The sequence below is a fragment of the Zea mays genome, chromosome 3 (genome assembly GCF_902167145.1).
Source record: "Zea mays cultivar B73 chromosome 3, Zm-B73-REFERENCE-NAM-5.0, whole genome shotgun sequence".
In the NCBI taxonomy this organism is placed as follows: Eukaryota; Viridiplantae; Streptophyta; class Magnoliopsida; order Poales; family Poaceae; genus Zea; species Zea mays.
Window position 1 is genome coordinate 138923055 of NC_050098.1, and position 15622 is coordinate 138938676.

A 15622-nucleotide genomic window follows, 5' to 3' on the forward strand; every position below is an offset into this window, starting at 1 on the left:
CGCCGGGAGGTCTGCTCGGTGAAGGTGGCGGCGCCAGTCTACCTAGACTGGTCCGACAAGCCCATCACTTTCGACCGGGCCGACCACCCCGACCATGTGCCGAGCCCCGGGAAATACCCGCTCGTCGTCGACCCCGTTGTCGGCGATGTCAGGCTCACCAAGGTCCTGATGGACGGGGGCAGCTGCCTCAACATCATCTACGCCGAGACCCTCAAGCTCCTGCGCGTCGATCCGTCCTCCGTCCGAGCAGGCGCTGCGCCCTTCCACGGGATCATCCCTGGGAAGCGCGTCCGGCCCCTCGGGCGACTTGACCTCCCAGTCTGCTTCGGGACACCCTCCAACTTCCGAAGGGAGACCCTGACGTTCGAATTGGTCGAGTTCCGAGGAACCTACCACGCCGTGCTAGGGAGGCCATGCTACGCGAAGTTCATGGCCGTCCCCAACTACACCTACCTGAAGCTTAAGATGCCGGGCCCCAACGGGGTCATCACCGTCGGCCCCACGTACAAACACGCGTTCGAATGCGACGTGGAGTGCGTGGAGTACGCCGAGGCCCTCGCCGAGTCCGAGGCCCTCATCGCCGACCTGGAGAACCTCTCCAAGGAGGTGCCAGACGTGAAGCGCCATGCCGGCAACTTTGAGCCAGCGGAGACGGTCAAGGCCGTCCCCCTCGACCCCAGTGGCGACACCACCAAGCAGATCCGGATCGGTTCCGGGCTCGACCCCGAATAGGAAGCAGTGCTCGTCGACTTTCTCCGCGCAAACGCCGACGTTTTTGCGTGGAGTCCCTCGGACATGCCCGGCATACCGAGGGAGGTCGCCGAGCACTCGCTGGATATTCGGGCCGGGGCCCGATCCGTCAGGCAGCCTCTGCGCCTCGATCATCAAGGAAGGGTCGGCCTCGCCATGGCGGAGCCCGACCCTCCCTCGGGGGCTAAAAAGGGGGAACCCCTCTGCGTCAAGATCTTTTTAAATCAAAAAAGGGGGCCTCTTGCGTTCTCCCAGCTACGTTCTCCTGGCTATGTCAGAAGTCGGGTCTCGAGGAGCGAACACGGGTACATGAAAATGGCAAGGCCGATTGAGCCGAGGAACTCCCGTACCTCCGGGTTAGGGATACCTCACTCATCACCTGCCACGAAGAATGGCCCAACTCGAGAAGCCACTCTATTATTGACGAGCTAGGACGAACATGCAGATGGAAAGAAAGGAGAGTACGACTCCATGCAAGAAAGACAAAAGTGTTCAGGCCTCAGCGGCCGTGGTGAGACACACGTTCAACAAGAAACTGTTCAAACGAGAATCAGGCGCCGCCTTGGGAAGGAGCCGCGCCTTCAGCTCCACCCCCGCCATCGGTGGGGTCCATCTCGACCTCCGGTGACGTCGCAGGGGGAAGGACCTCCGCCTCAAAGGTGGTCGCCAGCACCGCGCTAGGGCCGGCGGCAACCGCGTCAAGCCGCTGCACCTCCGCCAGAGCAGCATCGTCTTCGTCAGGAAGACAGTACCCCTCACTAACCCGCTCCAGATCCACAACGTAGTGAGAAGCGAGCACGGCGAAGGCCCGCCTGACGCCGTGGTGTAGCGCTTCGCGGACTCTGCCGCGGGCGTGACCACCCAAGGTTCGAAGGCGGCTCTGAGGGGAGCTTCCTGAAGGGACGTCATCGGAGCCGAGGGCACGATAAAAGTTCGAGACGGCCTCGGACATGGCCGCGAGGTCCGCCTCTCTCTGCTCGGCGGCTCCGGCAAGCGCCTCAGCAAGCGCCTTGGCGGACTCGTCAAGGGCAGACTCAAGCTCTGCAAGTAGCCAGGAGAAATACCTCAAGCACAAGCAAGGGAAACGGACAAGGAAAAGAACTAGGAAGGACCAAGACGTACTTCCGGCTCGGGCACGGTGCTCCGAGGCCGCGACTTGGGTCACAGCTAAGTCAGCCGCGAGGGTCTCGGCTCGGCTTTCGGCCTCGGCAGCCCGGCCTTGAAGTCGGTTCCGTTCCTCGACGACCTGGGCGAGCTCCGATCGCTGCCGTTGCGCCTCCGCACGCGCCGCTGCCGCCTCGGCTCTCAAGTCGGCGCATAGCAGCTGGAGGTCCGCCACCTTGGCATCTTGCTGAGAAAGGCGCGTGGTAGCCCCGGCGAGCGAAGACCTCAGGGATCACAGCGAGCCCCAGACATCAACCTCACGGCGGATGAACGACGACTTAGCGGCGCTCCAGTCCGTCAGATCCTGGGAGAAGGAAACAGGGCGTCACAGCGAGTATCACACAGAAGGAAAAAAGGTATGCCCGAAACCGCTACCTGGAGGATTTTGGGGACGTCTCTGCAGAAAACCTCCAGCGACGACCGGAGCGACCCCACCGTTGCCTCTGCGCACTCGCGGAGCTCACCCCAGGACTGGTCCTCCTGCTCATCATCGAGAACGAAGACGGGGTCCGAGGCCTCGCGGGTCCAGAATCGGAGCAACGGGCGCCGGGCCTCGGGGCTCCGCCGCACAGCGATGAGGCTGTCGCCCGGCTGGACGGATTGCGCGACCGCGCCCACCTCTCCTGGGGTCTTGGGCACCGACGCATCAGCCATCCCGGCGCTGGCGGCGGCTGGACACCCTTCGACAAGGACGGCGGCAACCTCGGCGGTGGCAGGCGCCGGCATGACCGGCACGACAGGCGAACTCAGAGCCGCGTGGGCGTCAGCCGCCTCCTCAACCACGATCGCCGCCCCGGCTGAAGAGCCGGCCTCAGGAGCCCGCTCCTCCGAGATTGGCGACTCCCGAGCCCCCGATGTCGGAGTACCCCGCGAAAGGGTCGGCTGAATGGCGCTGGCCACACGGCCCGGCGCCGTCTTGAGGGCCTTCCGGGGTGCCAGGTCGGTCTGGCCGTGACTTCGCTTGCTGGATAAAAAAGGAAGGGGATCACAACCGAAACATACGAATGGGAGGCCAAGACGAAGACATTCCGAGGTACTCACCCACTCCGGGCCATGATCCACCGCGCCTGGGGAGAGCCTTCTTGGATCCCGGCTCTCGAAACGGCCGCCGAGGTCCGCTTCGCTGGCGCTTGGGGTGCCCGGGAGGCAGGTTCCCCGGGCACGGCCACGACGACTTGAGGGTCACTCCCATCCGCCACCAGCACAAGCGGCAGCCTCTGGGGAACAGACGCCTTGGTTTGGACCTCCGGAACTACTTCAGCTCCTCCGGTGGAGGGGTCAGGTGGCCTCTCGGTTCGCCCCCGTGCCTCGGGTCGGGAGCCCGACACCCCGACTTCGGGGGCTGACGGAGTCGGTTCGCTCGGGGGCTGGCTCGACGGCTCCTGGCCACGCCCCAGGCCGAGGCTGAGGCCTAGACGGGCGGCCATGTCATCATCATCATCATCGTCGTCGTCGTCATCGTCGTCGGGCGTCTCCGGCGACGGCTCCCTCGAGAGTCCGTCCCTCTCCTGCTGGCGGCGGCGCTTCTCCAAGGCGTCCCGAGCCCGCCTCCGCTCGCGGGCCCGGGCCTTCTCCGCGTCCTTCTTTTTCTTCTTCTCCTCCGCGGCGACCCGCCGCGCCGCACGGTCCACCGCGTCCTCCGGGACCCGTGGCAGGGAAAGTTTGTGACACCCCACATCCTAAAAGGAGGGGAGAAAGGAACCCGATCATAAGGACCCGGAGCAACCAGGTATACGAAGAAGGAAGGAGCAAACGCTCACCAAAGTCACGCACCCCTGGTCGGGGCGCATCCGAAGCTGGGAGTATGCGTGGGGGTCCGGCTTCCCCATCGCGGCCGACACCCGCCATTGGAGGGCGTCGAAGGGGAGAGGATCAGGGGACATTCGTGACCCCTCCCAATCGGCTTCCGGGGTCATCTCCCAGAGCGACAGCCGCCGCTCCGCCAATGGGAGCACCCTCCGATGGTGGATGGCGGCGATCACTCCCGCAGCGGTAAGTCCCCCCTCCCGCAACTCCTTCAGGGCCTGGAGAAGGGGCTCGAGATTTTTCTGCCTCTCGTGCGGAGTCCCGTGGCGCCAGGCGTCGGTGGCAGCCGTAACTACTCGCTGGGAAAACGGTGGGAGCAACTCACCGTCATTCCGGAGGTAGAACCACCGGCGCTGCCACCCCTTGTTCGAAGACGCGAGAATGGCAGGAATGTACTGCAACGCCCGCGACTGCCTCAACAAGAGAATGCAGCCGTCGGCCCGCACCGCCGCACGAATCCTCCTCTCCCCCGTCGACAAGGCGAAAGGCTCGGCGAGAAAGAAGTAAGTCCACAAATCCCAATGAGGAGCGATCCCCAAGTACCCTTCGCATAACGCTACGAAAATAGCGGCCTGCGAGATGGAGTTGGGGGAGAGGTTGTGCAACTCCACCCCATAGTGGAATAGAATGGCCCGCGTAAAGCGGCCCGTCGGCGCGCCAAATCCCCGCTCATGGAAGGAGACGAAGCTCACGACATACCCCGGCGGCGGGGACGGAGCGGCTCCGCCCACGGGAGGAATCCACTCTGGCCGCTGCTTGTCGGTGAGGGGGCGGAGCAAACCTTCGCCGACCAGCTCCTCCAGATCACTCGCCGTCACCGTGGAGAAGGGCCACGGATCGCGCGGGGGAATTATGGTCACTCGATCCGCCATCACCAAGATGGAGAAGATGGCGGCGTGGGGGGCAGGGAGGGCGGTTTCTCTCTCCTCCGACTAAAGTTTCCCGGGTTGCAAAAACCTAAAGGGAAAAGAAGGGAGCAGAGCGAAGAACCGTCACCGGACCCCCTCTCAAGTATATGAAGGCCAGGGCGAAACCGTTTCCAGCACGCCGCCTGGACCGGACGCAGGATTCGAAAAGCGCGAAGCGGCACAGCCGTTCCTCGAAACGGCTCGCACACGCGTAACGGCCGCCCCGCCAACCACCCGCCCCGTCGCATTAACTCCGCGGCGGGACACGCGGCGCCTCTGGCAGGAGGAGCGCGCGACGCTTCACCTTCGCCGAAATAACCACGTCAGAAAAGGTACGCCACGTCGTCCGATTTCGTATCCTTTTCCGTTTTCCTCTTTCTCTATCTCTTGCAACAGGGACCGGGAAAGGGGGATACCCCGAAAGGAATCCTTCTCCGCGAAGGAACCGGGCTCCGAGCCCCCCATTACTGATCAGGGGTTCGAAGGCTGGCCCTCCGAAGGGTTCGACAGTCGCCTCAGATCGCGTGGGCCCGACACCCACTACTGGTCAGGGGTTCGAAGGCCAGCCCCCCGAAGGGCTCCATGGCCGCCTCAGGCTACTCGGGCTACGCGCCCATTACTGATCAGGGGTTCGAAGGCTGGCCCCCGAAGGGTTCACAGTCGCCTCAGACACCGAGCGAGGGATGACCAGGGGTACGTTCGATACATAACCAAGGCTCGGGCTGCGCTCCCGAGGTACCCTAGGACATTTCCGAGACCAGCGGGAACGATCTTGTAACGGAATCCCATCGGAGGGAGGCATCGAGCCCTCGGACCCCGTCGCCAGGGGACCGGGTCCGGCAAATCACCCGCAGGTACTTTTGGGCGTGCCTCTGGGCCCCTAGCCGACCCCCAACGAACGGGGCACGGACGTCCACTCGGATTACCCGCTTGCAGCTCACCGGAGACACCATGTTCGGTGCCCATTGAGGGTAACATGGCGCACTCCCCCCCTCCTCCTTGCGGAAAGGCGACGTAGGGGCGTATGTAAAAAGTCGAGTCTGTCCCTGATCGTCCTCTCGCCCTGTGCAGAGGCTCGGGGGCTGCTCTCGCAAAAACCGGCTCCGGCCAAATCGTTGACAGCGTCAACATACCAGCCCGAGAGCTTGGGCCCCGACCGTGCACCCGGGCTACGGCCAGTTCGCATGAGGGAACGACCAGACCAGCCGAAGCGTTAAGCGAAGTATTAAGACCTCGAAGGAGTGTAACCACTCCTCCGAGGCCTCGGGGGCTACACCCGGCGGGTGCGCTCGCGCGCACCCACCGGAACGAAATGCAACCGAGAAAGGCTGGTCCCCTTGCAAAAAAGTGCGACAAAAGCCTCCAAGCGAGTGCTAACACTCCCTTCGAGGCTCGGGGGCTACTGTCGGGGACCATAATTAGGGGTACCCTCAAGACGCCTAATTCTCAGCTGGTAACCCCCATCAGCATGAAGCTGCAAAGGCCTGATGGGTACGATTAAGTCAGGGATCAGTCCACACGAGTGACTCGATCACGCTTCACCCGAGCCTAGCCTCGGGCAAAGGCAGCCGACCTCGAGAGACTTCCGTCTCGCCCGAGGCCCCCTTTTTATGGCGGACACATCACCGGCTTGCCCGAGGCCTTGGCTTCGCTCAGAAGCAACCTTGACTAAATCGCCGCACCGACTGACCAAATTGCAGGGGCATTTAACGTAAAGGTGGCCTGACACCTCTATCCTGACACGCGCCCCCGGCAGAGCCGAAGTGACCGCCGTCACTCCACTGCTCCACTGGCCAGTCTGACAGAAGGACAGCGCCGCCTGCGACACTCCGACTGCAGTGCCGCTCGGCAGAGTGAGTCTGACAGGCAGTCAGGCCTTGCCAAAGGCGCCACGGCGAACTCCGCTCCGCCCGACCCCAGGGCTCGGACTCGGGCTAAGACCCGGAAGACGGCGAACTCCGCTCCGCCCGACCCCAGGGCTCGGACTCGGGCTAAGACCCGGAAGACGGCGAACTCCGCTCCGCCCGACCCCAGGGCTCGGACTCGGGCTAAGACCCGGAAGACGGCGAACTCCGCTCCGCCCGACCCCAGGGCTCGGACTCGGGCTAAGACCCGGAAGACGGCGAACTCCGCTCCGCCCGACCCCAGGGCTCGGACTCGGGCTAGCACCCGGAAGACGACGAAACTCCGCTTCGCCCGACCCCAGGGCTCGGACTCCGCCCTGGCCTCGGCCGAACGACTTCCGCCTCGCCCGACCCCTTGGCTCGGGCTCGGCCACGGCAACAAAAGGCAAACTCAACCTTGGCTTCGGAGGAACCCCCACGTCGCCCTGCCTAGGGCATAGACCGCCACGCCAACAGGAGGCGCCATCATCATCCTACCCAGAATCGACTCGGGTCACGGAGAACAAGACCGGCGTCCCATCCGGCCAGCTCCGCCGGAGGGGCAATGATGGCGCTCCGCAAGCTCTGTGACGACGGCGGCCCCCGGCTCTCTTACGGAAGCAGGACAACGTCAGCAGGGACTCGACCGCTCCAACAGCTGTCCCTCCATCAGGCTCCGCCGCACCTCCGACAGCCACGACATCACGCCAGCAGGGTGCCCAGATCTCTCCGGCTGCCACATTGGCATGTACCTAGGGCGCTAGCTCTCCCTCCGCTAGACACGTAGCACTCTGCTACATCCCCATTGTACACCTGGATCCTCTCCTTACGACTATAAAAGGAAGGACCAGGGCCTTCTCAGAAAAGGTTGGCCGCGCGGGACCGAGGACGGGACAGGCGCTCTCTTGGGGTCGCTCGCTTCCCTCACCCGCATGGACGCTTGTAACCCCCCTACTGCAAGCGCACCTGACCTGGGTGCGGGACGAACACGAAGGCCGCGGGACTTACACCTCTCTCACGCTCGACTCCGGCCACCTCGCCTCTCCCCCCTTCGCGCTCGCCCACTCGCTCGACCCATCTGGGCTGGGGCACGCAGCACACTCACTCGTCGGCTTAGGGACCCCCCTGTCTCGAAACGCCGACACAATTGATCCGAGATTAGTACCTAAAGTTGGTATGACATTCAGTGGGGTGGATGAAGCATATAAATTTTATAGTAGGTATGCATATGAAGTTGGATTTCCATTGAAAAAGTATAGGGAACGGAAAAATTGTAAGTGGTTCAATTGCTCGATGGAAGGCAAAAGAGCAGTAAGGGGAATATCAAACCCAAAGGTACGTAGTACCAGTTCGAAACGGACACAATGCAAGGCCGGTATGAAACTTAAAAAAATTTATGATGATGCAAAAGAGACAGTTATATCAGTGCGTATTGATCTGTTGCACTTGGATCATAATCATGAATTTTTTAAAAAGGATACCGAAAAGAATCAGTTACAATGCAACAAGACGCATGATCCTGAATACATGGAGTTCATAAGTTCAATGCAAGAGAGTCGAATCCCGCAACATTGTATTATGGATTATGTATCAGAAATGCACGGTGGTCCTGAGAGTGTGCCTGTAACAGCACAGGACATGTATAACCTGTAAGTTTATAATATGTTTCGATTGATATTCATAATTGATATTTGCTGATTGTTGTTTCCGCCTAATGCTAAATTTTGACAATAATTTCAGGAAAAAGGCAAAGCAACGAGAAAGAAATGCAAATGATGTGGCAAAGCTACTATCCTTTTTTGCATCCTGCAAAAAGGATAATCCACAATTTTTCTCTGACTTCCAATTGGATAAAGAAGGCAAGATTTTGAGCATATTTTGGTCACATGCAAGCCAGCAAGGGGATTACATGGATTTTGGTGATGCGGTTACATTTGACACAACACATAAGACTAATCTGTATGAAAAACCACTAGGTATGTTTGTTGGTTCAAATCACCACCTCCATTGCACTATATTTGCTTTCGCATTGTTGGGGGATGAAACTGTTGATACATTTGAATGGGTATTCAACGCCTTCAAAACATGCATGGGAACCGAAGGGCCACGAGTGATGCTGACAGGTACGACTGATAATAATGAATTAAATGTATATACATCAAATATGGCTTAAATTTGATATTATTTTCTTTATATAACATGGAATAAGATTCGTACAATTTTGTCATATATGTTTGCAGATCAAGATCCTGCAATGCCAGTAGCACTCGAGAGGGTTTTCCCACACACAATACATCGTTTATGTCTATGGCATGTGCAAAATAGGTATATGCCTTTTCTAAACGAGTTGTATGCAAGATTTGAGGAAATGGACTTTAAGACACGGTTTCAATCTATAATACATCATCCTTTGACTGAGTTGGAGTTTGAGACTGCATGGTCAATGCTACTTGAAGATTTTGATCTGCACGATAACAGTACCCTCGATAAGCTGTATGGAATACGTAAGGATTGGGTGCCTGCTTTTTTCAAAAATTATTATTGTGGTCTAATGTTGTCTACACAGCGTAGCGAAAGCATGAACAGGCTTGTCAAAAGTGCACATGTCGATGCAAATACTCCGCTTCATCAATTCGCCAAGCAAATGATGAAACTTCTACACAGTAGAAAGATGAAAGAGTCAAAAGAAGCAGTGGGAAGCATGGTGAGGATAAAATTGTTATGTCGTATATTGATACCTTAATATAAGTGTAAACTAATTTGCATTATATATGCCACAGGGTCAAAAGGAAACGAACACGCTATACATGTTTGAGATAAGGGTTGCAAGAGCATACACAAGGGCTGTGATGAGTAAATTCCAGGAATCATTGAAATATGCAACCGCATTCAAGATAATGCACGACGAAGAAGGGGGTGCAAATGATTGGGTAGTGCAACATACAACTAGATCGAATAAAATTGTGTGGGGACAGCACCAATTCAAAGTCACAGCTGATGAAGATGCAGGAAAGTATACTTGTGAATGCAAACATTGGGAACATACAGGTATGGAGTACTAAATAGTAAATATATACATTGAAAACATATGTACAAAATCTTATGATCGTTATTGTTTTATAGGGCTATTCTGTGTACATGTACTACGCGCGTTTATGCATCTTCAAATTGACCGGATACCGAAGGAATATATTTTACAAAGATACACCAACTCTGCAAGGCAAGACGTTCCGTTTTCAAGAGATGATAGGAATTTGAAGGGGAAGGATGGAGAAACAAAGTCATATAGACAGAAGATGTTGCTAAAAAAGGCAATGAAAGTAGTGCATCATGCTAGTTTATCCAAAGCAGGAAATGATAGAGCCCTAACAGTAATGGATGAGCTTCTCGAAGTACTTTCGCGTTTGGAAACAGATATAGACGTTGAGGAAACTTGTGGAACTAGTGGAGGAGATGGTATACAGGTATGTAATGTTTTAATATGTATGTTGTAACATATTATTAATCATATTATATTGATGAGGTGTGAAACAATAAAATCTCAGGAAGATGATGAAGACAATAGAGACAACGAAAAGGATGGTGAATTTGACGAAAGGAATAACAAGGTTTTGATCATACTGTTGTGAATGTTTATTTGTAAATGATGAATATTGAGCTTTCATCCAAATTTTCAGGAAATTCAAGACGTATCTAATATACTTGAACAAGGTGTGGCCAATGATCAAATACATATACCAATACGTCCATTAGAAGAGGTAATATCTTTAACAACTATACTGATTTGCAGTTATACATATACATGATTTATAAGTTTGAGTTATTGGGTTATGATTGAGCTTAACAAAATGTGTTGTTAATTACAGGTTAATTTGCATGATCACGCAATTATGAATGTTAGTGGTGTCAGTGAACAAAATGATCATGCCAGAAAGGTAATAATGGTATAATACTGTATGTTGGACTACATAATATTATATGCTGAGAAGTATTTACTTTTGAATTGCAGAAACTGGATTTTGCAGTCGATGGGATAAGCTTGGCAAGACCAAATAACTCAAAACCCAAAGGAAGAACAATAAAGGGGAGTGAAGAAAGGGTTATTAAATTGGGAGCAAAAGGTACAAAGAAAATGACCAGAAAATGTCAGAAGTGTGGAATTGCTGATGGTCACAACAGTAGGACATGTTTGTCAATGGAGGAAAATAGACAAAGGTTGGCAAGCCTTGCTGGACGTAAGAGAGGACGACCTCCAGGATCTAGGAACAAGGGTGGCAGTAAAGCTCCTGATTGGAATGAGACAACAACATCAAAAAAACACGCAAATGATTTCAATAATAGTGAGTCAGACAGTGATTAGACTGTTGTATGAGATACGATTAATTTGTTTTTTACAATAAACCTTGTATGTTTGACAACTGATTTATATAGAGGTGGATATTGAAATCTAATAAATGGTGCGTATATTGCTTAATAATGTTGCGTAAGTGGAACTACAAAACATCGTAGATAACTTGTGGGATGATCATATAATTTGTAAACTATATGACCAGTAATTAGTCTTTTGATAACGACAGCAGTGAGTCAGGCGCGCGAGTAGTCTGTTGTATCTTATACGAATAATCTAAATTATAAGGTTGTTGAAATCTGATAAATAGAGCGTATATTGCTTACTAATGTTGCATAATTTGAAGTAGGAAACATCGTATATAACCTGGATGATACTCGCATATGAACTGATGGTAATATTAAGGAATGAGGTATTCATATAACATCTTCATAACATAAAAACAGATCATATTTAAAGCCCACAGAAATGAAAACATCTGATGTTCACATATTCGCAACATAACCATAAGTATCCAGCCAACTAAAGTTCACAGAAAGAACCTGGGTAACACCCCAAAGACAAAGTAGCATGACAATTGTTCTAAAACAGCACATGGAAGCTTCCTAAAATTGTTAACTGACAATAATGGCCAAAATACCACAGTACGGTACATTGCCCACACCATTGCTTAGTTCTGACATAGTTCACTAATTGCGCGCAAACATAAATCTCTGGATATCTAATGGAAGTGGCAACGCCTTGTTGATGCGATGGAATGTGAGTTGATGAAGGGCATGAGCACGTAGGTCTCGGGAATTGTTCTGCAATAAAAGCATAGCGTGCATTAGACACGTCTATAGCTAACATGTACAAATGATGGCAACCGGATTATAGAAACAGTTAGCACAGTCACTTACTGGTTGATTGAAAGAAGATATGACACCTGCATTGTGATCATAAAACTTCATGTAACTCATTACAAAAAATCCACAGTCATTTGACCCTGTCCTCATTGTTGGGCAATTAGATGGCATATCCATTGGAAAATTACCAAACTTAGGAAAGTCTGCATTGGGGCAAACGTGTTGTAACGCTTTGCTCAGCCTACTCATTATCACCCTAGACCATGGAAATTTCCTGCCACCTAAATAAATTGGGTCATAATGGTAGTCCTTCCATTCGGTGCCACCAAGTTGTATACCATACGGGTTCGAATCTAAAATGTGTATAACCCGATGGTGTAGATTGATCACATACAGTGTCCAATGTCCCCTGCTAAGCATAGGTACCAATATCTGTTGATGAGAAAAGTAATTATAGGTTACATGTTGCTGTTACAATGTCATGATAATTAAAATGTACAGTTAATGAGCTGATGAAACTGGGAAGAAAATGTTAATGGGACTTACCGACTTGCATTTATCCAGATTTACCAAAGCAGGCAATGTGTTATACAAGCAATTGTGTAAGACATTTTGATCAAATGGCTGCGGATTCTTGCTGTGACGTTCCTGTTCTTCAAAATTTAACAGAGCCTATAAAAAATAGAGTGTGTAAGTATATTATGTGTATAGTTACAATAACTGTGAAGAAGAACCTACCCCAACGTTGACATCAAGTATTAATCTGTTAGATGTCAGAGTTCGACGATGATTTTTAGAATCATCACGAACACACTCAATGAAACACTGCATGAAGACATTCTCAAGACATTTGCCCTCCGCGAAAGATTCATAAATATCCATACAGTTTGCACTGTATTCATCGTAATCTATAACAACCCTGTATGATGAACAAAAGTTATAGATTCATATTTCATAAATGAACCAAACTTATAAATACGTTATTCGTAATTTGGGTAACATGTACCTGCTTTGGTCAATGTCCTTGGAACAAATTAAATCCCACAGAGAACGAACACACTCTTGCTCTGTAAGGGGTGGATCAGATCCAGAGTTTGTAGTACCTTTCAGTGTATCATCCTGAAATGCAACATGGTTGTAAGTGGTTGAACATTAAAAAAATCAGTTTAATATCATAAAATGCATTATGTAATATGTATGTTATCATACTGACATGAGGAGTTGGGGTCTGGTCAAAAACTGGCCCACTGTCATTGTGTTCCATTTCCTCTGTTGCCATTTCACCTCTCTACACAAAGGTATATAATTAGTATAACTGTGTAGTATGTATAGTAAAATGGAATTATAACATGATACATGGACTGCTAACAAACATTTTTTTCCGGTGTCACGTCAAATTTTGGCAAGCAGGTGCAAGCTGATGTGGTTTGAGGTGTGATATTTGTGTTCCTCAAACTTATGTTTCGAACATCAAAACAGAAATCCTGTTGACAAAAAAGTGTGGTTCGTATACTGCTAAAAAGAAGTATGCATACATGTACGTATGATGAGTAAAAATAGTATTGGAGTTGGACAAATTACCTGTTGATCTGAAACCACATCCGATTCGTCGGGACACGTCTCAAGCACTCTACGGATATGCTGTTGTCTTTCGTGAATTTCTTCAATCTGAGTACCACCCAGTTGGGTCTCAAGCTGCGAAGCTTGGGATGGCATATCGGGTGTGGGCTGGGTGGCATCAACAGTGTGTCCTTGTACACAATTATATTGAAAATAATATATGTCAAAATTTGCATTATAAATCAAATGTTGCTGTGTATACTTGACAAAAACATAAGCTGTTAACTGTACTTATAACAAAAAACGTATGCACATGTCGAAAGATAAAATGTTCTGAATAAGGAATACCTGCTGAATCAGCCGAATTACCCTGTTGCTGTGGCTCATCAGTCTCGTTTTCCAAATTTTCAGACTCGGCACGTAGTACCTCGTCTATCAATTCTATAAACTTGTCTGCTATGTCGTATTGCTTCTCAATAATTTTGTCAATGCTGTCTTTTATGGCTACGCATGACTTGTCAACCTCCAAGTCATATGCAGCAAGAATATCTGTGAATTTAGATCGATGACGATGTGGGAGATCGTTGATCTTACTTGACATCATCTCTTTGATAGATGGAAGTTTGATGTTAAAAGTTGGCCGAGGCATGGGGGCAGGGCGCGGTGCATCAAAAATATTGGTCCTGCACTCCGGCTGGTTGTTCAGCAAAAATTAATAAGAATCCATGTCCACCTTCCTATTATATTTGTTCCATAAATAATCATAAACAATGTATATAATACATCATAAACTTGCCTCAGATTGGCGATCAATCTTAGGTCCAACTGCATAGCATGTCTCCGTCGAGCTTCAGAACTAGAAATAAAATTGTAGTGACTGTGAGTAACCAACTGTGTAAGTTTGCATAACCAACTGTGAAAATATGAATAACTTACTTCACAATGTCCGAAAGGTTCAGCCCCATGGCGTACCTTCCTCTTGTCAGCTTTGGTCAAAGCTTTTATGCTATTCTTATCAAAAAATTTAATGCGAGGTGTGCCAGTCTTATTTTGGGGGGCAGCGGCTGTATGCAGGTGATCCAAGTAATACAACTACATAAAAAAGAATTACAATGTTCAATAGCTATGTAAGTAGACATAACCAACATCGTAAAACATGTTACATAACTACCAACAGTTAGCAACCAAGAATGAAATAAATGTGCATACGGAAAAACACTATACTTACAAGGACAACAATGGAGCATCCGTATATAGTCGTGGAGACATTTGTGGTGATTCGGTTGTGCCACTTCTTGGCAGCTTCACATAGATCATTAAAAATCAACTGGCACCAGTCGATCTCATGGAAACGGTGCATTTCTTCTGTGAGAAGCACCTCATGATATGTGATGCCCCAGCTAGCAGTTGGAAACAGCAAACGGTTGAATAGAATGAGAAAGAAACATATGATTGAAAGGTCATCATCCTCGCCTTTCCTTAAACGATCCTGTAGAAATGTCACATTGAACTCATCTTTGGCCACACCAAGCTCTGCCCTCAAGTTGCTTGCTGCAACTGCTTCGTCAATACCCAAAGGTTTACCACCGCCATGATTTGGCACGCCAAGGATAAGATGAACAATGTCCTTTGTGATCTTGAGTTCCTTTCCTGGACCAGGACGTATTGTCATATCCTTGGGGTCTAGCTTGTCCATCAACCATTGAAGGTGTGATCTACTGCACAACGCATCTACTGTCATATCAAGAATGGTAGAGAAACCTTTACGTCTTATAGCCTCACGTTGTCTTTCATTCAAAATGTTAATGCTTGCAATGACATCTTGAGGGTTGCACCTCACATTAAGCCTCTGTTAAACAATATACAACATCAAATAATTTTGTTATTATAAAAAAAATAATCAGAACATTAGAAATATGAAATTGTTTGTTGGGTATGCATAACATTAACCTGTCGGGGTAGCTCCTCATGTTTAATCCTCTTTGTCACGACTTTTCTTAACACTCTTGTGTGGCTTTCAGAAACATTACGCTTCTTCAGAGCTGGCATGAAGTCATCTTCATCAGAATCAATCTGAACTGTTTCATTGGTCAAATTTTCACTGTCAACATTTGTAGGATTTTCAACTTCTGGACATGGATTAGGTTGTTCTGCAGAGGGAATGTCAACACTGAAGCACTCCTGGCTTGACTGAATTGTTATACGCTTGGGGTTATTTGGAGGACGGTCCACTTGCTTCATTTTTTTAAATTAAAAGCTGCATACATAATATACAATGTTGTAAAAAATAAAATGTTATATATGCATATGTATTTATGGTGTGGTATGATTGAATCAATGAACCTAATTGTTTTAAAT

The 15622-nt window shown here is 50.4% G+C and overlaps 1 protein-coding gene across 1 annotated transcript; it reads left to right on the forward strand.

Moving 5' to 3' along the window:
• Positions 1–8016: 8016 nt before the first annotated feature.
• On the forward strand, positions 8017–8775 carry LOC103652209 (protein FAR-RED IMPAIRED RESPONSE 1-like). Its single transcript, XM_020550911.1, has 3 exons — positions 8017–8160; positions 8252–8660; positions 8752–8775. Exons 1-3 carry the CDS (start codon positions 8039–8041, stop codon positions 8773–8775), a joined length of 555 nt encoding a protein of 184 aa, XP_020406500.1. The 5' UTR covers positions 8017–8038.
• Positions 8776–15622: the final 6847 nt, after the last annotated feature.

Bases quoted from the DNA above. Each gene is read 5' to 3' on its own strand.
- LOC103652209 (XM_020550911.1), top strand. From the start codon at position 8,039: ATGGAGTTCATAAGTTCAATGCAAGAGAGTCGAATCCCGCAACATTGT. The intron at 8,161-8,251 runs GTAAGTTTATAA...CAATAATTTCAG, and splicing joins GCACAGGACATGTATAACCT to GAAAAAGGCAAAGCAACGAG. The intron at 8,661-8,751 runs GTATATACATCA...ATATGTTTGCAG, and splicing joins CTGATAATAATGAATTAAAT to ATCAAGATCCTGCAATGCCA.